The following is a 24,154-nucleotide window of genomic DNA, read 5'->3' as shown; positions in this document are numbered from 1 at the left end:
CGCCGAGGACCCCAGGCTAAACACCTGCTGTATGTCATTTGGATAAATCCGAGGAGAATCCCCCTCCCCCACTGGGCAGGCGACCCGCCTCTTCCCGGGCACCCCAGCGGCGGCTCGTCACCCACCCCTCTAGCGCCAGCCCTCGCCTCATCTCCCTGTCCGCCCCGCCCCCACCTGTTGTGGGGGAGGGGCACCGCCCGGGGAGAGCCCTGGAGTGACGTGAACACCGACTTCCCCTCGTCTCCTCCCCCTCAAGCCCCGCCCATCCACGCGCATCTCCGCCAATCGCGGGCCGCGCTCCCTCGGTGACCTTTTCCGGCCCGCCAGGCTCCCGCCCCCCCACTGCCCGGCAGCCTCATTGTCGCGGGAGGCGCCTGAGGTGAGAGCATCTTCGTCCCTAGTCTCAGTCTCCTCAGCCGCCGGAGCCGGAGACGGAGCTGGAGCCGGAGACGGAGCTGGAGCCGCCGCCGCCGCTTTGGGTCCCCCGGCCCGAGGCTCCCGCCCGCCATGGACTACAATGAAGGTGAGCCCCCGGCAGCCCTTCGCCCCGACCCCGGGGAGCTCGCGCGGGGGCCTACCTGGCCGGGGCTCCTCAAGATGGCCGGGGCTGCTTGGGGGGCTAGTGTGGCGCCCCGGGCCCGCCCCGCGCCTAGGCCTCGGCCCGTCCGGGAGAGGGGGTAGGGAGAATGGTGCGTAGGAGCAGGCGCGGCCGCCCCGACCTCTGGGGCCCACCCGGGGTCCGCCCCGACCCGGTCCTGCGGGCGCTTTGTTTTGCGAGGAGCGTCCGATTCCCGGGGGTCGGGGGCGACCCTTCTGTGGGCCCCGGACCCCTGGGGACGGACCCTTTCTCTGGAGCACGTCCTTAAATGCGGACTGTAAAACCCCGAGAATCACAAAGGAGACCAGCCCCACGGATCAAAACCTTAAAAAAGAAATGTTCACAGCCCCGCCCCCCCTTCCCAGGTTAAGGACCCCGCCCCCGACATCCGCGCGCGCCCCCCTGCCCCGTCCCAGAGACGGGGCGATCTCCCCACACTCGCCTTCCTGCACAGTGGGGATATTTGAAATTCGCGATCAGCGTCCTGGGCTTCATTCCTTAAGTGAGTTGGCCAACCCGGATCATTTCCCAGCTTTTCTGTCTTATCCCAGATTTAGTGCTGGAAGCGACCTTAAAGTCGCCATCGATGGATTTATTAAGCTCCTTTTGTATGCCGGGTCTCGTGGATACCGAGACGAAACAGCCCCTGCCCTCCAAGGCGCTTCTAGCGGAGAAAAATAACGTGTATATATATAGGTACATAGAAAATATACACAGAGACCCAAGGTATCATTTTGGGGGTGGGGGCACTGAGAGCTGGAAAGGCCTCCTTGGGTACAACCCCTTCAGGTCCATAATGGTGAATTATTCTGCAGACTGGAAGATACATCCTAAATGTTATCTTGAAGTTAATAAAGGCTTTTTGCTTAAATGAGCAATGGTGTCCTAGTTTGAGGTGAGTTTTTCACTAGTTGTCACTGTGTGTGAGATTTTAGAAGGTGCTTTATTATCCAAATGCCAGTAGTAGTGCCAAAGATACAAAAACTGTGATATGTTTATGCCGTCTTGCAGGCAGGGTAGCCTTTGAAATTAAAGGATGTTGTAACAGACTTTATTGCTAAAGTGGGCAGCGTCCTCTGGTTTTCTTCCTGGGATAATTTCCTGGACTATGTATGGATCTCTATGATAAAGCCTGCTTTGGAGTCATTAGTTTTAGTACAGTCCTACTAATACTGCTTTGCATGATGGTACTGTGGTGTTGACCAACTTGAAAAGCAGCCTCTGGTCAGATTTTTCAGAACAGTTGAAAAAAAAAAGTGCTCTTTGATAGACTTGTTCACAGACAAAGAAGGTCATTGTTGATAGTCAAGTGGGCTAGTCTTGCAAATGGTTAACAAGAAAGTACTTAAGGAAAGACATCATTTTAGTGTTATGTCCTTCTCACATCACCTTTAGACAAATTTCCAGAAAAACCTATTATTGATATATTTGAATTTCTCTTAGTCTCCCTGCCTGCTTTTTATTGAAGCTGTTTTGCTTAAAACAATCACCCAGTGAAGGGCAGCCACAGGCAAGGTCTTGGGGCAAATCACGAATTTCTTCCCATTCTCAGTTCCTGAACAACCACAAATTTGGCCTTTTTTAATGGCTTTTCTAGAAGAAAAAAAAAATCTCTTGTAGTTGGTTGTAAGAAAGAAAAGGAAAAATAAATAATCTTTCCTGGTTTTCTTTTGTATTAAAAGGGAAAAAGCTGGTTCACTGAATAATAATTCAAAAAATTACTTTTTTATCTGTCCTCTTTTGTTTGCATGCTTTAAATTAATACTAAATAGGGTGTGTCAGGCAGTGCAATAGTATTGTTGTGAATCTTTCAGAAAGTATTAGTTGATGTTATTTGAAGTAGGCTTTTTGTGTAACTTTATTTTACAGAAGGAAATTCATTTGCTCTTTGTTGGCAAGGGGCTCTTGTTTAGTCTGTTATATCAAGAATTACTTTGATACACAGTTCCAAAAGACAGCTAGAGGTGGTTAGAGTTAGGATTAATTCTTAAGAAGTATTTTTCATGCTGCTGTTGGGAGATGCTGTTGGCATGAGACCACCTGTACCAAATTAGGCTAAGTACGATTAAATGATCAGTTTATTTTTGTAGGTTTAGAACTGGAAGGGTTATCAGAAATCATTTAGTGCATGGGGGTTAATAACTTTTTTTGCGTCATGAACCCTTTTGGCAGTCTGGTACCCCCCTCTGGATGGTTTTTAATGCATACAATAAAATACATAGGATTACAGAGGAGACCAATTATATTGAAATAGTTTTCAAAATATTAAAAGTAGAAGCTCACAGACCCAAAGTTAAGGGCCCCTGACCTACTCTGACCTCTTTTATTTGATACATGAGGAAATATAGAGAATGATAAGCCGGAGATGGAAAATGACTTGCTGTATATTTCATAGATACTAAGTAATAGGGCCAGAATTTGAACTTTAGGTCTTTTGACTCTATATCCTATGTTTTTTCCACTAAGCCATGACAACCCATGAAACACTCTGTTTTTAATTCTGATATATTAGAATTTTAGAAGTTGTGTTACTTTGCCAAGGATATGATATGACCAGGGTATATCCCAGTCCGGTGCCAAGGGACTATTTTGTATTTGTGGATAAACTTGATATTCTTTCATGAATTTGTATTCATAAAACCTTTTATGTATCATGGACTCTTGTGGCAGTCTTTTGAAGCCTCAAGACCTCTTCTCAGAATAATAACTTTTAAATGCATAAGATAAAATGCATAGAATTAACAAGAAAACTTATTATGTTTAAATAAAATTATTAAAATATAAAATAAAAGCATATTCACAGATCCCTCAGATTAGGAACCCCTACTCTAAGAGGATTTTCTTTTTTTTTAAATTTATTTGTTTTTAGTTTTCAACATTCACTTCCACAAGATTTTGAGTTCCAAATTTTCTCCTCATCTCAGCCCTCCCCCCACCCCAAGATGGCATGCATTCTGTATACCCCTTCCCCTAATCTGCCCTCCCTTGTATCTCTCTCCCCCTTCTCTTATGCCCTTCCCCTTCTATTTTCCTGTAGGGCAGGATCGATGTCTATACCCCATTTCTTGTATTTCTTATTTCCCAGTTGCATGTGAAAACAAATTTTTTTTTAACATGTGTTTTTAAAACTTTGGGTTACACATTTTCTCCCTTCCGTCCTCCCCACCCATCCTCCTTGAAAAGGCAAGCAACTTGATAACAGGTTGTACATGTTCAGCCATGCAAAACACTTTCATAGTAGTCATGTTGTGAAAAACTAAGTATATTTCCCTTCATTCTATCCCACCCCCCCATTTACTCCATTCTCTCTTTTGACCCTCTCCCTCCTCAGAAGTGTTTGCCTCTGATTATCCCCTCCCCCAATCTGTTCTCCCCTCTATCATCCCCCTGCTCTCTTGTCCCCTTCCCCTCTTATTTTCCTGTAGGGTAAGATAGATTTCCATACCCAATTGTGTATGTTATTCCTTCCTTAAGCCAAATCCTATGTGAATAAGATTCACTCATTCTCTCTCACCTTCCCCCATTTCCCCTCCACAGTAAAAGCCTTTTCTTGTCTGTTTCATGTGAGATAATTTACCCCATTCTACCTCTCCCTTCCTCCTTCTCCCAGTATAATTTTCTCTCATCCCTTAATTTTATTTTCCAGATATCACCCCTTCATCTTCAACTCACCCTGTGTCCTTTATCTATCTATCTATCCATCTACATACATACACGTAATTTTTCCCCCTCCCACTACCCTAATACTGACAAAGGATTCATGAGTTACAAATATCATTTTTCCATGCAGGAATGTAAACAGTTCAACCTTAATAAGTCTCTAATGATTTCTCTTTCCTGTTTACCTCTTCATGTTTTCACTTGAGTCTTGTGTTTGAAAGTCCAATTTTCTGTTCAACTCTGGTCTTTTCATCAAGAATGCTTGAAAGTTCCCTATTTCACTGAATGACCATTTTTTCCCCTGCAGGATTATACTCAGTTTTGCTGGGTAGGTGATTCTTGGTTGTAATCCTGTCTCCTTTGCCCTCTGGAATATTATATTCTATGCCCTGCGGTCCCTTAATGTAGAAGCTGCTAAATCTTGTGTTTTCCTGATTGTGTTTCCACAATACTTGAATTGTTTCTTTCTGGCTGCTTGCAATATTTTCTCCTTGACCTGGGAACTCTGGAATTTGGCTCCAATATTCCTAGGAGTTTTCTTTTGGGGATCTCTTTCAGGAGGAGATTGGTGGATTCTTTCAATTTCTATTTTGCCCTCTGATTCTAAAATATCAGGGCAGTTTTCCTTGATAATTTCTTGAAAGATGATATCTGGGCTCTTATTTTGATCATGGCTTTTAGATAGTCCAGTAATTTTTAAATGATCTCTCCTGGATCTATTTTCCAGGTAGTTGTTTTTCCAATGAGATATTTCACATTGTTTTCTAATTTTTCATTCTTTTGGATTTGTTTTACAGTGTCTTGATTTCTCATAAAGTCACTAGCTTCCATTTGCTCCATTCTAGTTTTTAAGGAAGTATTTTCTTCAGTAAGCTTTTGGACTTCCTTTTCCATTTGGCCAGTTTTGCTTTTTAGGGCATTCTCCTCATTGGCTTTTTGGACCTCTTTTGCCATCTAGGTTAGGCTATTTTTTAAGGTGTTATTTTCTAAATTATTTTTTTGGGTCTCCTTTAGCAAGCTGTTGATTTGTTTTTTGTGATTTTCTTGCATCACTCTCAGTTTTTACTCTACTTCTCTTACTTGCTTCTCAAAATCCTTTTTGAGCTCTTCCATGGCCTGGGACCAATTCATATTTTTCTTGGAGGCTTTGGATGTAAGAGCTTTGACTTTGTTGTCTTCTTCTGGTTGTATGTTTTGATCTTCTTTGGCACCGAAGAAAGATTCTATGGTCTGATTCGTTTTGCACTGCTTGCTCATGATCCCAGCCAATTATTTAAGTTATAAACTCTTTGTTAAGCTAGGGGTCTGCTTCCAGTGTGGAGAATGTATTGTCCCAAGCTTCAGGGGTTTTGTGTAGCTGTTTTCAGAGATATTTCTAGGGACCTGTAAATTTTCAGTTCTTCCCAGGTGGTATGATCAGGGGTGAAGTGTTTACTCCTTTCCTGGCCTGTGCTCTAGTCTATGAGTGACCACAAGCACTTTTTTCTGTCTTGGAACTGTGAGGAGGAGTCTTTCTCCACCGCCACTACAAATTCTACTATGCCAGCACTCCTCCTTGCTCCAGTACTGCTACCCAGAACTGTGACCCAGATCCAAACAGGGCAAAGCAAGAGAATCCTGCACCAACAAAGAAATCTCTGCAATCCCCCTCTGATCAGACACTCCCCCTCAGTCTGTGGGCCTGATGCTCTGGAAGCAGCCGCTGCCCCAGGGCTGGGCTCTGGGACTGGGGCTGGGACCGGGCGCTTCTCTCTCACTGCAGACACAGACTTTTCCCACTGACCTTCTAGGTTGTCTTTGGCATTTGTGGGTTGAAAATCGCCACAGCTGCCTGCGATTCAGTCCTCTGAGGCCTGCGCGCTCCCGCCAAACTATGCTTCTCTCCCTGCTTGGTGCAGTATACCTTTTCGATCAACCATCCAGGTTGTCTTGGGCTAGAAATTTGTTTCACTCTGTCTTTCTGTGGGTTCTGCTGCTTTAGAATTTGTTTGGAGCCTTTTTTTATAGGTATTTGGAGGGGTTTGGGGGAGAGCTCAAGCAAGTCACTGCTTTTACTCTGCCCTCTAGGATTTTTAATCAAGACTTCAAATATCTTCTTCATTGCACCATCTCCATTTGTTATTTGAGGGCTTCCTCCCTCCCTGGTCCACCCCCTCCCATTATCATTCGGAGAATGCTCTGAAGCAAAAACTTTATTGGAGGGTGGCCTTTTGAAGTCTTAGCATAATCACTGCCTAACAACACAGTACCTTGGATACATAACATACATAATAAATATTTGTTAATTGTTTAATTGACTTACTAAATTTAAATTCACATCTCATTTCTATTTTCTTTTTTTTTTAGTAGTATTTTATTTTTTTTCTCATTACATGTCAAGACAATTTTTAGCATTTTTTTTATACTTTTTTTTGTTTGTTTTTGCTTTTTTGGTGAGGCAATTCGGGTTAAGTGGCTTGCCCAGGGTCACATAGAGCTAGTAAGTGTCAAGTGTCTGAAGTCGGATTTGAACGCAGGTCCTCCTGACTCCAAGGCTGGAGCTCTATCCACTGCACCACCTAGCTACCCCGCTTCTGTTTGTTTCACTTTGCATTCTTTCGTACAAGTCTTTTCAGGTTTTTCTGAAATTTGCCTGTTTATCATTTCTTATTGCACAATAGTATTCTGTTACATTCATTTATCACAGTTTGTTCAAGAGTTCCCCAGCTGATTGGCATCCCCTCAATTTCCAATATTTTGCCACCACAAAAAGGGCTGCTATATTTTTGCACAGGTGGATCTGGAGCTCTATCCACTGCACCACTTAGCTGACTTTTAGCATTCATTTTTAGAAGATTTTGAGTACCAAGTTTTTCTCCTTTTCTTCCTTCCCTCACCTCCCTTTCCCTCTTCCCAAAATGGTGGGCAGTTTGATAAAGGTTATACATGTGCTATCGTGTAAAACATATTTCCATATTAGTCACAGTTGTGAAAGAAGAAACCAATCAAAAGGAAAAAAACCACAAAAAAGAATCAAGTAAATGACAGAAATGTGCTACAATCTGTATTCAGAGTCCATCAGTGTGCATAGCATTTTCCTTCCTGAGTCCTTTGTACTTGTCTTGGATCTTTGTGTTGCTGAGAAGATCTGAGTCATTCATAGTTGATCATCACACAACGCTGCTGATACTGTGTACTGTGTTTTCCTGGTTCTGCTTCTTTCTTTCTTTTTTTTTGCCTTTGTTTTGGTGAGGCAGTTGGGATTAAGTGATTTGCCCAAGGTCACACAGCTAGTGTCAGGTGTCTGAGGTCAAATTTGAACTCAGATCCTCCTGACTCCAAGGCCGGAGCTCTAACCACTGCACCACCTAGCTGCCCCACTTCTGTTCATTTCACTTTGTATCAGTTTGTACAAGTCTTTCCAGGTTTTTCTGAAATTTACCTGTTTATCATTTCTTATTGCACAGTAGTATTCTATTATATTCATGTAAGATACACAGTTTGTTCAGCCATTCTCCAACTGATGGACATCCCTTCAATTTCCAATATTTTGCCACCACAAAAAGAGCTGCTCTATTTTTGCATGTGTCGGTCCTTTTCCCTCTTTTATGATCTCTTTGGGATACAGACCTAGTAGTGGTATTGCTGGATCAGAAGGTATGCACACTTTTATACTCTTTTGGGCATAGTTCCAAATTGCTCTCTAGAATGGTTGGATCAGTTCACAATTCCACCAACAGTGCATTGGTATCCCAATTTTTCCACATTCTCGCCAACATTTATCATTTTCCATTTTTTTTTTGTCATATTAGCCAATCTGATAGGTGTGAGGTGGTACCTTAGAGTTGTTTTAATGTGCATTTGTCTAATCAAAAGTGATTTAGAACATTTCTTCATATGCCTATAGATAGCTTTGATTTCTTCATCTGAAAACTGCCAGTTCATTTCCTTTGACCATTTATCAATTGGGGAATGGTTTGTATTCTTATAAATTTGACTCAGTTCTCTATATATTTGAGAAATGAGGCGTTTATCAGAGATACATGTTGTAAAGATAGTTTTCCATCTTCCTGTTTTCCTTCTAATCTTGGTTGCATTGGTTTTGTTTGTACAAAAGCTTTTAAATTTAATATAATCAAAATTATCTATTTTATAATGCTCTCTGTCTCTTGTTTTATCTTAAATTTTTCCCCTCCCCATAGATCTGACAGAAAATGATTCCTTGCTCTTTTAATTTGCTTATGGTGTCATTCTTTATGTCTAAATCATGCACCCATTTTGACTTTATCTTGGTATACTGTGTGAGGTGTTGGTCTATACCTAGTTTATGTACTGTTGTTTTCCAGTTTTCCCAGCATTTTTTGTCAAATTGTGAGTTCTTATCCCAAAAGCTGAGGTCTTTGGGTTCATCAAACACTAGGTTACTATGGTCATTGACTACTGTGTCTTGTGTACTTAATCCATTTCACTGATCTACCACTCTATTTCTTAGCCAGTATGAGATAGTTTTGATAATTACTGCTTTATAATGTAGTTTGAGATCTGGTATTGCTAGGCTACCATCTTTTGAATTTTTTCATTAATTCTCTTGATATTCTTGACCTTTTGTTCTTCTAGATGAATTTTGTTACTTTTTCTAGCTCTATCAAATAATATTTCTGTAGTTTGATTGATGTGGCACTGAATAAGTGAATTAGTTTAGGTAGAATTATTTTTATTATAATTAAAATATTTATTATAATTTTATTACATATAATTATATTACATTTATTACATCTATCTGTATGTATATTATACTATATTTATTATATTTTTATACACATGATCAATTGTTATTTTTCCAGTTGTTTAGATCTGACTTATTTGTGTGACAATTGTTTAATTATGTTCATATAGTTCCTGGGTTTGTGTGGACAGGTAGACTCCCAAGTATTTTATGTTGTTTACAGTTATTTTAAATGAAATGTCTTTTTCTATCTCTTGCTGCTGGGCTTTGTCGGTCATATCAAGAAATGCTGATGATTTATGTGGGTTTATCTCATATCCTGCAGCTTTGCTCAAATTATTAATTATTTCAAGTAGTTTTTACTTGATTCTCTAGAGTTCTCTAAATATACTGTTATATCATCCACAAAGTGATAGTTTTGTTTCCTAATTGCCTTTCCTTTGATTTCTTTTTCTTCTCTTATTGCCATAGCTAATATTTCTATTACTATATTGAATAATAGTGGTGATAATGGGCATCCTTGCTTCACCCTTAATCTTATTGGGAAGACTTCTAGCTTATTCCCATTACAGATAATGCTTGTTGGTGGTTTTAACTAATTAATGTATTTTTAGTTTTCAGCATTCACTTCCATAAGATTTGGAGTTGCAGATTTTCTCCCCCTCCTTTCCCAAGAAGGCGAGCAATCTGATACAGACTCTACATATTAAATATATTTTCACATTAGTCATGTTGTAAAGAAGAATTAGAACCAATAGGAGGAGCCACAAGAAAGAAGAAATAAAACACAGCAAGGAAAAAAAAAAAAAGCAAATAGTATGCTTTGATATGCATTCAGACTCCATAGTTCTTTTTCTGGATGTGGATAGCATTTTCCATCATGAGACTTTTGGAGATTGTCTTAGATCCTTGTGTTGCTGAGAAGAGATAAGTCTATCAAAGTCAGTCATTATTGTTGATGGTTTTAGATAGATACTGCTTATCTTTTTTTTTTTTGATGAGGCCATTGAGGTTAAGTGACTTGCCCAAGGGTCACACAGCTAGTAAGTGTCAAGTGTCTGAGGTCGGATTTGAACTCAGGTCCTCCTGATTCCAAAACCGGAGCTTTATCCCCTGCACCACCTAGCTGCCCCTAAATACTTATTTTTTTTTTCTTTCCCTTTTTGGTGAGGCAGTCAGAGTTAAATGACTTGCCCAGGGTCACACAGTAAGGGTCAAGTATCTGAAGCAAGATTTGAACTCAGGTCCTCTTGACTTTAAGGCTGGAGCTCTATCCACTGTGCCACCTAGCTGCTGCTTGCTTATGATTTTAAGAAACACTACCTTTATTCCTAGACTTTCTAGTGTTTTTAATAGGAATGGTTGCTGTATTTTGTCAAAAGCTTTTTCAGCATCTATTGAGATAATTATATGATTTCTGTTGGTTTTGCTATTGATAATGGTCAGTTATGTTAATAGTTTTCCTAATATTGAACCAACCCTGCATTCCTGGTAGAAATCCTAGCTGGTCATAGTGTATAGTCCTTTTGATATATTGCTGTAATCACCTTGCTAGTATTTTGTTCAGAATTTTTGCATTGATATTCATTAGGGAAATTGGTCTGTGATTTTCTTTCTTTGTTTTAGCTCTTCCTGATTACGGTATCATCATCATATTTGTGTCATAAAAGGAGTTTGGTAGGACTCATACTTCATCTGTTTTTCTAAATAGTTTAAATAGTATTGGAACTAATTGTTCTTTAAATGTTTGGTAGAATTCACTGGTGAACCCATCTGGCCCTGAGGATTTTTTCTTAGGGAGTTCATTTGTTTAGCTTCTTTTTGGTGGCATTATTTAGGCATTATATTTCCTGATCTGTTAATCTAAGTAATTTATGTTTTTGTAAATATTCATTGATTTTACTCAGATTGTTAGATTTATTGGCATATAATTGGACAAAATATTTCCTAATGATTGTTTTAATTTCTTCTTCATTGGTGGTGATTTCACCCTTTTCATTTTTGATACTGGATATTTGGTTTTCTTCTTTCTATTTTAAGATAAAATTGACCAATGGCTTATCTGTCTTAGTGGTTTTTTCATAAAGCCAACTCCTAGATTTATTAGCTCAATAATGAGTTTTTGTTTTTTTTTTTACTTTCAGTCTTATTAATGTCACCTTTGATTCTAATTTGGTGCTCTGTTGAGGATTTTTAATTTATTCTTTTTCTGTTTTTTTTAGTTGCATGCCCAATTCATTGATCTGTTCTTTTTCCATTTTGTTGATGTAAGAATTTAGAGAAATAAATTTTCCCCTAAGTACTGACTGCTTTGGCTGCACCCCATAAATTTTGATATGTTGTCTCATGTTGTCATTCTCTTTAATGAAATTGTTGATTATTTCTGATTTGTTCTTTGACTTTAGGATTGAATTATTTAGTTTCCAATTAATTTTTAATCTGTCTTTCCACTATCTTTTTTTGAATATAGTTTTTATTGCATTATGATCTGAAAATAATACATTTTATATTTCTGTCTTTTTGTATTTGATTTTGAGGTTTTTATATCCTATTACATGGTCAGTTTTTGTGTAGGTGCTATGTGCTGCTAAGAAAAAGTATATTCCTTTCTGTTCCCATTCAGTTTTCTCCAAAGGTCTGTCATACCTAACTTTTCTAATGTTCTGTTTACCTTCTTGTTTATTTTTTGGTTGAATTTATTGAGTTCTGAGAGGGGACAGTTGAGGTCCCCCACAAGTATAGTTTTGCTGTCTGTTTCTTCCTATAACTCACTTAACTTCTCCTTTAAGAATTTGGATGCTATGCCACTTGGTGCATATATGTTTAATATTGATATTGCTTCATTGTCTATGATACCTTTTAGCAAGATGTAGTTTCCTTCCTTATCTCTTTTAATTAGGTCTGTTTTTGCTTTTACTTTGTCTGAGATTAGGATTTCTACCCCTGCTTTTTTTCACTTCAGCTGAAGCATAATAGAATCTCTTCCAGCCCTTTACCTCTGCTCTGTGTTGTGTCTCTCTGCTTCAGATGTGTTTCTTGTAAACAGCATTTTATAGGATTATGGTTTTTGATCCACTCTGCTATCTGCTTCCGTTTTATGGGAGAGTTCATCCCATTCACATTTATAGTTATGATTACTACCTTTGTATTTGCCTCCATCCTCCATCCTATTCCTCCTGTTTGTCCTCTCTCTCTCTCTCTCTCCTCTCCCTGTCTCTCTCCCTCTCTCTCCCTTCTTCTCTCCCTCCCTCTCTCTCTCTCTCTCTCTCTCTCTTTCTCGCTCTCTCTCTCTCTCTCTCTCTCTCTCGCTCTCCTTTCACCTTTCCCTCCTCATCAGTATTTTGCTTCTGTCTACCACCTCCCTTGATCTGCCCTCCCTTCTGTAAGTCCCCACCCCCTTTCTTAATCTCCTCCCCTCCTACTTCCTTGTCATGTAAGATAGATTTCTATATTCAACTGATTGTGTATATTATTGTGTATATTATTCCCTCTTTGAGCCAATACTGATGAGAGTAAGGTTCAAGTGATGCCCATCGCCCACCCTGTCATCTTCCTTCCCCTCCACTGCCTCTTCCTGTGAAATAGTTTGCCCCATTTCCTTCCTTCTGCACTCCATGTACTCCTTTTCTCATCCCTTAATTTTTTTTACATCATTCCCTCAATTTACCTTACACCTGTTACCCTTTGTCAATATATATTCCAAGTGTACTATTATTAGTGATAAATTTTTTTAAGAATTACAAGTATCATCTCATGTAGAGATGTAAACAGTTTAGCTCTATTGAATCTCTTAGGTTTTCTTTTCCCTTTTGACCTGTTTATACTTCTCTTGGGTCTTGATTTTTTTTGGTTTAATCAAATTTTTGGTTTAATTCTGGTTGTCTTATGAAAACTTAAAATCCTCTTTCATTGAATGACCATTTTTTCCCTTGATGTATTATGCTTAATTTTGCCGGGTAAGTGATTCTTGGTTGTAGTCCTGGATCCTTTGCCTTCCAAAATAACCATGTTGCATGACCTCTGATCTTTTAATGTTGCAGCTGCCAAGTCCTATGTAATCCTGATTATGGCCCCCTGACATTTGAATTATTTCTGGCCACTTGTATTTTTTTCCTTGACCTGATAGTTCTGAAATTTGGCTGTAATATTCCTTGGAGTTTTTATTTGGGGATCTCTTTCCTGAGGTGATTGATGGATTCCTTCAATGACTATTTTGCATTCCAGGACATCAGGATGATTTTCCTTGATAATTTCTTGAAAGATGTTGTCTAGGTCCTCCTTTTGATCATGACTTTTAAGTAGTCTAATGATTTTGATGTTGTCTCTCGTGGATCAATCTTCCAAGTCAGTTGTTTTTCCCATGAGGTATATAACATTTTCCTTCCATTTTTTTCATTCTTTTGAATTTGTTTGGTTGATTTTTGATGCCTCATAGAGTCATTAGCTTCTACTTGCCCAATTCTAACTTTTAAGGTGCTTTCCTCAGTTAGCTTTTGTACTTTCTTTTCCATTTGGCCAGTTGTACTCTACAGAGTTGTTTTCTTCAGTGGATTTTAGTATCTCCTTTTCCATTTGGCCAGTTCTACTTTTGAAGCAGAACACCTGAGAGCAGATCCTTGTGGGGATGGCTGTAGTTTGAGGGTGGAAGGTTAACCAATGAAGGGAAAGGATTGGTCAGACACATAGTATATATTTTACATTTTAAAGCAGTAATTGGTTTTTTGTATGTTTTTAGATTAATTTTGCAACTTTAACAATGATATGATTATTTTGTTTATTAAAGATTATCAAACAAAAAATTGTGAAGCCTTTGGGAGGCAAAACATCTGACTTATGAACACCTGAGATTTACATTATTTTTTCTTATCTAAACTCATCAATTTATTATATATACATTTCTTTTACAACAAATAAGCACACAGTTTTTACTCATTTAATGCAACTGTGATCTGATCATCAACCATCCGTGTGTTTTTGCATTTGTGCTGCATGCCCTCGTTCTTGTATATCCTTTGCAGGGTGATTACTAAATATACTGGGTGTATTCTTGTATTTTTTTTTTCTTGATGTATAGACACATATACATTTTTTAGTCATACATTTCTCTAAAGACATACTTTTTGCTTGTTTTATTTATTTATTTTTTGTAATTCATAGGTAGTTATATGTTATAGGATCATAGATCACAAGTTGGAAGTGACGTTATACATTTTCCAGACCAGCTCCCCTTTTTTATAGATACAAAGCTGAAGCCCAGATAAACTCGGTGACTTGCCTGGGCTTCTACAGGTAGCAGGTAGCTGGTAGGTAGCCCCTTTCCAGGTGTACCATATGCCCGCCATATGCCCCTCCATTGTCTTTTAGGTGACTTTGAAGTCCAGTTCTTTAGAGATTTTAGTCATCTATGTGTTGTAGCCACATAGCACTACTGGAAGAATATTATTGTTATATGTCTTTATTTCAGAATTATCGAAGGCACTGTCTGATTTTTCAAAGTCAATCCAGGCTGCTGTCTTTCTTTCTTGTTAAATTCTGGACCCATTTCATTGTTCCATTTGCTTTCGACTTGAGTTCTATGGTTTATCTATCTAATTACATATTGACTGAAGTTAGGATTTTCACTTTATTGTGAAAATTGCTTTATTACTATGTGGTTTTTCCTGTGTGATTGTGGATTTGGAGAAGCCTTGTGATATATTGTATAAGGACTGAATGAACTTGGAGTCACAAAAACCTGTGTTCTCATCCTGCCTTCTGTTCAAATAGCTGTGGCACAAATCACTGGACAAATAAATCACTTTACCTCATTCAGCTTATCTTATTTGTAAAATGGAGATAATAACACTTACAAATTCATGGGTTTTTGCAAAGTTTAATATAATGTATGTAAAAATCTTTGCCGCCCCTTAGTAAACTGTTACCTCATTTAGGAGGTTTTGTTGAGTCCCTGGGCTAGGGCTGCAGGTGGGGAACGTGTGGCCTCAGCTTCCTTCCCGGGGTAATCTAATCAGTTCAGCCTCACGCCAGACAATAGGAGGAGATCATAGCAGAATCTTTTTTCATTTGGTCTCTGCATTTGACATCCTTCATGACTGTAGCAGACATCTTTGACATGTTGTTTTATGCCTCATGTGATTTAAACTATCTGAGCATCACTAAATTTATTTATTTCATTTTTCAAGTAATGTATGATTTTAACATGTGCATACGAGACACCTTGTTAGAAAGCTTTGAAGCAAGGTTTTGTTCTAAATCAAATGCATTTTTATAGTCATCAAACAGTAAGTACCAGTCGGATCTTGCAATTTTTCCAGTCAATTGTGTTATTATAAAAATATGATTTGTTATAGAGTATCATTTGCAAAAGTCTTCCTGTTCTAGTTTTATACCTTCATAAGATTGCCCTTAGTGCTTGTGTAGATTATTTTTGTGAAATTTTGGAAGAGATGGGAAAACAGACGTTAAGGTTAATATTTGATATTTTCTTGGTCACCTGAATTTTTTTCCTGAGCTTTTGGTTTGCCATCTCCACTTCCCTTTCAGTACTTTGAAATTTGATTCTCTAGTGCCCTGAAAACTGTCTTGCCTCTGGTATAGACCTCTTCACCATCTTTTTCTTATTCTCTTTATTATTTTTGGCCTCTCTGCAGCCATATATGATGTCAGTCACAATCTCCCCCTAGATATTCTCCTCTATGATGTTTTTATGGCACTGCACTTTGCTGGTTCTCCTACTGTCTGACTACTCCTTCTGAGCCACCTTTGCTTAATATTCATCCAGGTCATGCCCCCTAACCATTGGTGTCCCCAAAGGCCATGTCTTGGGCCTTCTCTTTTTGTTCTGTACCATCTTATTTGGTGATCTCATTAGCTCCCTTGAGTTCAATTATCATCTTTATTAAGATTAAGATATACATCTATCTTAAAGCATAAACCTAAAGCCTAGGTCTGACCACTCCCTCTGCTAAATGGTCTCCTGTGGCTTACTGTTACCTCCAAGATAAACTATTATAGAATTCTCTTTTATCATTTAAAGCCTTTCACAAAGGGCTCACTTCCTACCTTTCTAGTTTTCTTCAACTTCAATCCCCTTTTGCTGTCTGAATCTAACTCTACTGGTCCTCTTGTTACTTCTCCTACTAGACATTCTGATTCTGTCCCTTATGTCTACTTTTGTCTTCACCTCTGGGTAGAAATGTTTTCATCTTAAAAGAGGACCTGGGGAGGACAGGACAGTGCTTAATCCTAAGAAACAGAATTGATAATGGCAGGGCAGTGCTTAATCCTAAGAGCCAAAATTGATAATGGTAGAATTTCAGGCATCAGTGACATTGTAGGGAGATTTTTCTCTTTTTTTGGCAGGCAGTTACCCTCCTGGCACCATATAGATGGCCTTTCACTGTCTGTGGTTAGAGAGCATCCCTGCATTATAGGTTGAGCTTCATGATTCTTGTTAACAGGTCAGTGGATATCTTGGGTTTTGAATTTAGTATTTTTGTATTTGATAGTTTTAAACAGAAATAGATTTGAAATCACAGGATCTGGTTTCAAATCCCTGATCTTCTGTTACTAGCTGTGTGGCCTTGTGAAGGTTATTTAACCTGGGTTTTAGAGTTCTTGTATGTGAAATGAGTATATTGGACTAGATCGGAGTTGTCAAACTCCTGAGTGCTGCCCAAACTCGATTAAAATGTAATTCGGAAATGTTTAACAAAATAAATAAGAATATAATACAACAGAATGTTAATTTGTTGTTTGTGAGTCAATATGTGGGGTAGCAGATCTGTTTCCATTTGAGTTTGACACCACTGAATTAGGTAAATCATTTCTAAGGCCTTTTCTACTTTACAACTTATGATCCTGTGAATTGGTTTATTTTCTTGAGTAATAGATTAGGGGATATATAGCTAAAATTTAGAGTTTAAGTAATTAAATTAGTATTATGTTATGCTTAACTTTCTATTATCCTCTTTTCTACCTCTCTGCAAGTGTTGCTACAGAAGTAGGACTGAGAGTCCTTTAGTATTTTGTTTTGTTTTGTGAGTTTGCCACATTCTTTACCTGGTTGCTCATCTACTGATCATTAACCCTCTCTAGTTAGCTAGGCTGGCTGGTCCTCAGATCAAGACAATGTGTTACTGGGACTGTATGTGAAATCTTTTCCAGCTTGGTAGAATCTGCCAGAACTTGCTGATTATCTACTTGGAAAATTTTCAAGAACGTAGCGGTCAGCCTCTGTGTTTCTGAGGCATCAAAGTAGGAGTTCTGTGGAGTTGACAAGTCATACATTGTGAACTCAATTTCCTCTTCTGTCTATAAACTGAAAAACAAATAATTTTTACTTTTAAGCCATAAAAGAGTTATCATTCTAGAATGAGTTTCTTCAAAATAAACATCTTTTTCTCCTTACATAAAGGTTAAAAATATGATCACATCATTCATTAGGAAACATTTCCTGAGTGATTTACCCATGGATTTTGTAAAGTGAAATGTAAAACTTTTTTAGGGGAAAAAAGGTTGGATTTTTTTGGGGGTGGGGCAGGGGCAGTTTTGAGTAATTAGAATCTAAGGTGTATAGAAATAGGATTTTATTTATTAAAAAAAAACCTATATATTTGTTTTGTGCTGCTTTCTAGTTAAGGAACTTATGAGAGCTGGAAGGCACCTTGGAGATCATTTAGCCCAACACATAACCCTGAACTATATTAATTCCTATAGTAGAGGAAACATTTTGCTTAGAGCTCAGTTTTCTTCAGTTGTTGAGGATTGACCTCGGGACTGAGTATTAGCTAGTAAAGAAGATGAATGGAAACAGTATGTAAAACTTTTTTTTACAAGTTTGCAAGCATATATATAAAACATCCTTTACATTGTGATTAGAAATTACAAATCTCCATTGAAGATGAAATGCTTGAATATCAATATAAAGAAAAAATTTGTTTTTTGTTTATAAAAATCATTTTAATAGAAATCATCTGATTAAAAAATTTAAAATCCAATAATTTATTTGATAAATTATTGCTACTTTCAATATAACTTTGATAATATGTGAGTAGGTAAAAATCAAAGAAACTCTACCTTATAAATGACTCACTGCACACAAACCATAGAGATGTGTTTTTGTTAGTAGATTATGTGGCATAATGGGCAGACTACTGAATTTTTGTCTTAAGACCTATATTTCTAGTCCTTTCCACTGTTTACTGGACTGTATGACTTTGGGCAAGCTACTTAACCACTTAGTTCTGTTTCTTCATCTGTAAAATGGGGATAATACTACTGGCACCCTCATTTATAGGGTGATGGTGAGATGAAAATGAGGGAATTATATGTTTCATAAATTGTAAAAATTTGTGCTTAAGTTATAGAAGTTATTATGTCACGTGACTCTTGTTATTAATGAAATTATCCTTCTTACCTCATACAGCAAACAGTGCTGATATTTCTATAGCACTTTTCAAGTTTGCCAAGTGTTATGTTAATACACTGTATGCAGATTGTAGTAGGTGCTTAAGAAATGCATGTAGATGTGATTTAACTTTTTGATTTGGTCTCATTTGAACCTCTTAACTGTTTTGAGATTGGTGTTACAGGTATTATTACCCCCAATTTCAGATGAGAAAACAAGCCCAAATAGATTTTAGGTGACTTGTGTAGAATCAACACAGCTTGGAGTCAGCATGGTGGTTTAAACCTTACTGTTCTTCCTTACTCCACATTTAGCCATCTAGTCCAGTTGTGTCGAACTCAAATTGAAATAGGGGCCACCAAGGCTGTATATTGATTTGTAATACCACATATTAACATTATCTATGTTCTATTTTATTTTTATTAATATTTCCCAATTATATTTTAATCTGGTTCTGGCCACACTCCTCATCTTTGACACCTGCTTTATTATGTCACACTTTCTGAACCAAAAAAGGACAGGATTAGGGTACTTAAGATATGCTGGGGAATATTATTTTGCCCTAAATTGAAGTTCTGTAACAGCACCCTGAGGACAGATGCAGGCAGTTTAGTTTTCAACTTTCACTTCCCTAAGATTTATTTTTAGTTTTCAACCTTCCCTTCCATAAGATTTTGAGTTCCAAATTTTCTCCACATCTCTCCCTTCCCTCTACCCCAAGATGGCATGCAATTTGATGTAGAATCTATACAGTTTACATTCATTTTGAACCTACTGGTTTCTAAAACACCTTCCCTCTCCCATGTAACTGGAGCTAGCTCCAAGAATATTCTTTGAAGTGAAATGCAGAACTTTTTCTAGGGGAAAAAAGGTTGTTTTTTTTTTTTTTTGTCAGAGGCAGTTTTGAATAATTAGAAAGTAAGGTTTATAATAGGATTTTTTTTTTCTCATTAAAAACCTATGTTTGTCTTTGTGCCACTCTGTAGTAGGGGAGGATTATAAAACATATTTTAGGCAGTGACTAATCTCTTTTGTATTTGGCAAGTATGTGAAGCTGAAGATTGTCTATTGCTTCTTTTTTCATTTTTTTTCTTTAAATGGAGTTTTAATTTAAATAGTGATTTCAAACATGGTATCTTATTCATTATACTTCTTCTTAGGCTCAGAGGTGGGTTTGAGTAGTATTCTATCCTCATGCACTCCTTGGAAGCTCTAGTTTGAATCATCATCTTCACCACCATCATCATAACTAACATTAATATAGTGCTGAGCCCCTTATAATTATTATCCCATTTGATCCTCATAACAACTCTGGAAGGTAGGTGTTGTTATCCCCATTTTACAGGTGAGGAAATTGAGGCATACCTAAATAAAGTGACTTGTCCAGGGTCACACAGCTAGTAAGCTTTTGAGGTTGGATTGACTCAGGCCTGGTGCTCTATCCACTGCAGCACCTAATTACATCAGAGTATGGTCTGCCAACCTCTTGGGGTCCCTGAGATCCTGGGGTTCCTGGGTTCAGGGTTTCAGGGGTTCTAGTAATTATGAAAATTATTATTTATATAATAATTATGAGATTTTTTCATTTCTATCTAATATGGTAAATGATGATATAACCTACATAAATAAAAATTCTTTGGGAGTCCTCAGTAATTTTAAAGAATGTAAAAGGGGTCCTAAGACCAAAAAGTGAATTGCTTCTCCAGTCTATTGTGGAGTCTTAAGATAACTTCATTGATAAGAATCCCGTTTTCAGTATGTAGGACTTAGAGATAATAGAGGCTGAAAGTTGTGACTTTTGCCTGAAAGGAGGTTTCCTGAATATTTGAGTCGTGACAGTTTGAATTGTTTTAAGCACACCATATAGTGAAGAGAAAGCATAGCTCTTGGGACAGTTTCTTTTACAGACAGAAAAATTGTTTAGGAAATTCTGATGGAGCTATTTTTCTTTGTTTAATTTGTTGTTTTAAATTTGTTGTTTTTCTTTATTGCTTTATCAGCATGCTGGGGTTGAGTTATACGCTTTTAATTTTTGAAATTCATAACAGAATAATGAGCTCCAGGGTCAGATGCAAAGGACAGCTCATTTTGTGCTGGTCTTGAATTTGTTTCAGAGTGCTAAAAACAAAGTCTTGCCTTTAGAGTGAGCAGTACTGACTTTTTTTTTCTCTTTTAGGAATAGATCGGGATTATGGCCATGGATTTTATGGAGGTCTGACATTTAAAGTTATTTGTCTAAAAATTCTTCATTTGAGTGCCAGTAAAGGTGAGCTTACTTTAGTTTCTTTTTAATTTTTATAGGGATGGATTGCGACTATGGCCATGGCTCCTATGGGGGTCCAAGATCCATGGATTCCTACCTAAACCAGTCATATGATGTGGACAGTCATGGTGGTGGTGGAGGTGGTGGTGGTGGTGGTAGCAGCAGGTAAATCACTTAATCATTTGACCATATGATTCAACAGCTTTATTTAAGATTCAGAATAAATTCTTTTAACTTAAATGTTCCTTAGGTATTATCTGATACTTGTTATCAACAAATTGTCATTAAATTGAAAACTTATTATGAATATCTAAAAGGTGGAATGCGTAAAAAAAAATAATTGGCAGATAGACTCAAACCTTTTGTTTCTGGGAAATCCTAAATAACTAAAAAATAGGAATGTTTATAAAATATTTTAATGCCTTTCTAAATTAGAAATTAATTTTAGTCATTGTCTACTTATCAAACCAAGTGCCACAGTCAGCTGTGATCAAAGGTAATTTTGGTCCTTTTATTACTGGCATTAATATTTTTTGAAACTTTGTTAATTATTTTTCTCAATCTACTCTAAGTGAGAAAAGCAATTTTAACTAGTATGATTTTAAGTCACTTTGTTTGGTAGTATTCCACATCTAAGGAACATTTAAGATAGCTATTTGTATTCTTTTAGCTTTAATGTATAATTACAAGAGCATATTGTAATATTACAGTTTTTCTTTCTTTAAATCATGTGCATAGGTTATTTTAAGCTCAATGATAAATAACTTTTTCTTTCTTTAAATCGTGTGCATAGGTTATTTTAAGCTCAATGATAAATAACATACTTGCTTATTTTTGATTTAGGTACAGCGTTATTTATATTAAATGTTGCTACTATGTAAGTCTTAAGCTTTAGTTGACCACCTGCAAGGTTTAGGTTAGTCACATTCTGGAAAAAAGGGATCTGCTGTCCCTTAAGGCACAAAGAGTCCTATTGTATATAAGTAAAAGTAGGTGGGAGGAAAGGGAAACTGGTGTCCTCATTCCCAAATTGTAGGATCTGGGTTCCTCAGCAGTGGCCTGGGTTGGCACTCCCTTTCCCCCGATGCTTAATGTGTGCTTCCTCTTAGTGTCTGACAGTTGTCACTTCTGTTTGAGGGGAAAATCTATACTTTTTTGTACTTGCTGGGTTTCTGAAGTAAAGAGTACCTTCCATTAAGTAATCTGTAAATGATTGAAATAATGTAACAAGCTTTAATGTTTTAAAATGTCTGTCATTACCATATTGCATTGAAAATGTGCATAGACTATCTCTGTAGACATTTTTGTGTTGTTTTTGCATGTAACTTGGGGCTTTTCTTCACAAAACTAACTTCTGAATAAAATATCAAGCAGTACTTGTAAATCATGTTTCTAATAAAAATATTGGCAATTAGTTTGTATAAATATGAGTGATTTGTAAGTCTAGATTTGTATAATGAAAAAGGGGCTTTTTTGGGGGGGGTTATTTCTGTTGAATTTCTCTTCTTTAAAAACAGAAGAGATTATGTGCTCCTTTCCTTAGGACAGTTTCAGGGGATTGTAATTTTTTTTTTTTTGTTTTGTCCAGAAAATTATTTTTTGAAGTAATTGATGCTATGTACTGTCATCATTAACAATATATAGCATTTCCCATCTGCCTTGAAATTTCCTAGGTAGAAGAGGCAGCTAGGTGGTGCAGTGGATAGAGCACCGGCCCTGAAGTCAGGAGGACCTGAGTTCAAATTCAGCCTCAGACCAAACACTTGACACTTACTAGCTGTGTGACTCTAAGCAAGCCACTTAACACGCCCCCCCCCAAAAAAAAGAAAAAAAGAAATTTCCTAGGTAGAGGGCATGTATTGGAGATAGATGTCATTTTTTCAGTCCTGTATCATGTGACTTAATCCTTTTGAATTTATCAGACTTAGTAGTCTTCAAGTGGGAAGAGGCTGAGGATTGATTATTGACCTTGACCTCAAAGATTGGCAGATTGTTACAATTTGTTAAGAGGGATAGCATACACAATTTTAGACTGCTTCAGAGGTAATCAAATAGTTTGGTGACATAGACTTTTGGCGTGCATAAGGTTCAGTTCTGTTTCTAAATAGCCTATGTCTGTGTAGCCCAGGATAGTTTCCCAATTGCAAATTCAGGTGTTGTAAATGCTGTGTATGTTTCAATGTTAGGTGTGAGTTCAAAGAAGAAAGAATTAACTGAGTATCTGGTGAACTTTTGCAGGTGACTTTTTTTATTTCTTGAGGCTAGGGCTGGGCTTAAATAATGACAGGAAAACATTTTCTTTTGAATAGAAAAGCCACTGAGAAGTAGATGCATCAAATTAAGGCTTCTTAAACTTGACTCTTCGAAATTGGCTCAGATAGCTTTCTATCTGGTCATGTGCCCAATTGCCCAGCCCTAATCGTGTTGAAACAAAACCAGAATTGTACAAATCAGTATAGCATAACTGAATTTTAGTTGATAAATGTCAACTGATAATTTGTCTTTTGAAATGTCTAATATTAGTAAGCTTACCTTTTTTTTTTCCCTCACTGTGCAACTTTTCCAGGTTTGGACCTTATGAGTCTTACGACTCCGGGTCTTCTCTGGGTGGGCGAGATCTGTACAGATCTGGCTATGATTTTAATGAACCCGAACAAAGCCGCTTCGGAGGTAGTTATGGTGGTCGATTTGACAGCTCCTACCGGAATAGCCTTGACTCTTTCGGAGGTAGAAACCAGGGCGGGTCTAGCTGGGAAGCACCTTACTCCCGTTCAAAATTGAGGCCTGGGTTTATGGAGGACAGAGGAAGAGAGAATTACTCTTCCTTCAGCAGTTCTTCTTCACCCCATATGCAGCCTGCACCTGTAGGCTCTCGGGGGAGAGGAACGCCTGCTTATCCTGAAAGTACGTTTGGAAGCAGAAACTGTGATGCTTTTGGAGGACCATCAACAGGCAGAGGCCGAGGCCGAGGAGTAAGTACAACAGAATCTTTTCAGATTCTTTTTGCTAGTCACTCTTTTAAACCCTTTCCAGACCATAGTTTTGACATGGATCACGCACTGTTTTCATCTCCCTGTACTTTGACCAAGCTCAGGCTGAGTTGTAAACAAGTTCTTAAGGTGACCAAGTGTGTTTGAAAATGAATGGCATTAGGAGAGGAGTGATTCATAAAGCTTTGCCAAATCCTTTTATTGGAAAGGTGAGGATGGTACAGGTTTGGTCTAAAAGGGGTTAAAAGGAGTTGCATTTTCCTTGTAAACGCGAGCATTTTTGCTGGTGTGATATTCTTGGATTATTGTAAAGGGTAACTCTGAAAACTTTTAAGGTTTTGAGTCAGGTTAAAGGTGCAATGTATGACCCAAAAAAAGTTTTGCTGATAAGCTCTGGTAAGCATAATTCTCAACACATTCCACATTAAACAATAAAGACTAAAAGTTGGAAGCATTTCATTTTTGCTTAATCATATTTCTACATTGGGGTGGGGTGGGGTTGGGATGTTTGGAGAAGATGTGTAAAATG

The 24,154-nt window shown here is 37.8% G+C and overlaps 1 protein-coding gene across 4 annotated transcripts in view; it reads left to right on the top strand.

Annotated features, from left to right (window-relative positions):
• Positions 1-361: 361 nt before the first annotated feature.
• LOC114024783 (DBIRD complex subunit ZNF326-like) overlaps positions 362-24,154 on the top strand; it is a 42,553-nt gene continuing 18,760 nt past the window's right edge. Inside the window, exons 1-4 of one of the 4 annotated variants that reach the window (XM_027837931.1) lie at positions 362-523; positions 20,549-20,584; positions 20,674-20,800; positions 23,202-23,607. In XM_027837931.1, the coding sequence (XP_027693732.1) occupies positions 508-523; positions 20,549-20,584; positions 20,674-20,800; positions 23,202-23,607 (585 nt within the window). In that variant the 5' untranslated portion in view covers positions 362-507. Of the gene's footprint in view, positions 524-20,548; positions 20,585-20,673; positions 20,801-23,201; positions 23,608-24,154 lie in introns of those variants that run through there. The other 3 variants (XM_027837929.1, XM_027837930.1, XM_027837932.1) reach the window with 3 other exon arrangements.

The sequence above is a fragment of the Vombatus ursinus genome, unplaced genomic scaffold, assembly GCF_900497805.2.
Source record: "Vombatus ursinus unplaced genomic scaffold, bare-nosed wombat genome assembly UNPS02014825.1, whole genome shotgun sequence".
NCBI classification, from domain to species: domain Eukaryota; kingdom Metazoa; phylum Chordata; class Mammalia; order Diprotodontia; family Vombatidae; genus Vombatus; species Vombatus ursinus.
Note: the sequence above shows the minus strand (reverse complement) of the source record. Positions and strands in the feature narration are given on the sequence as shown.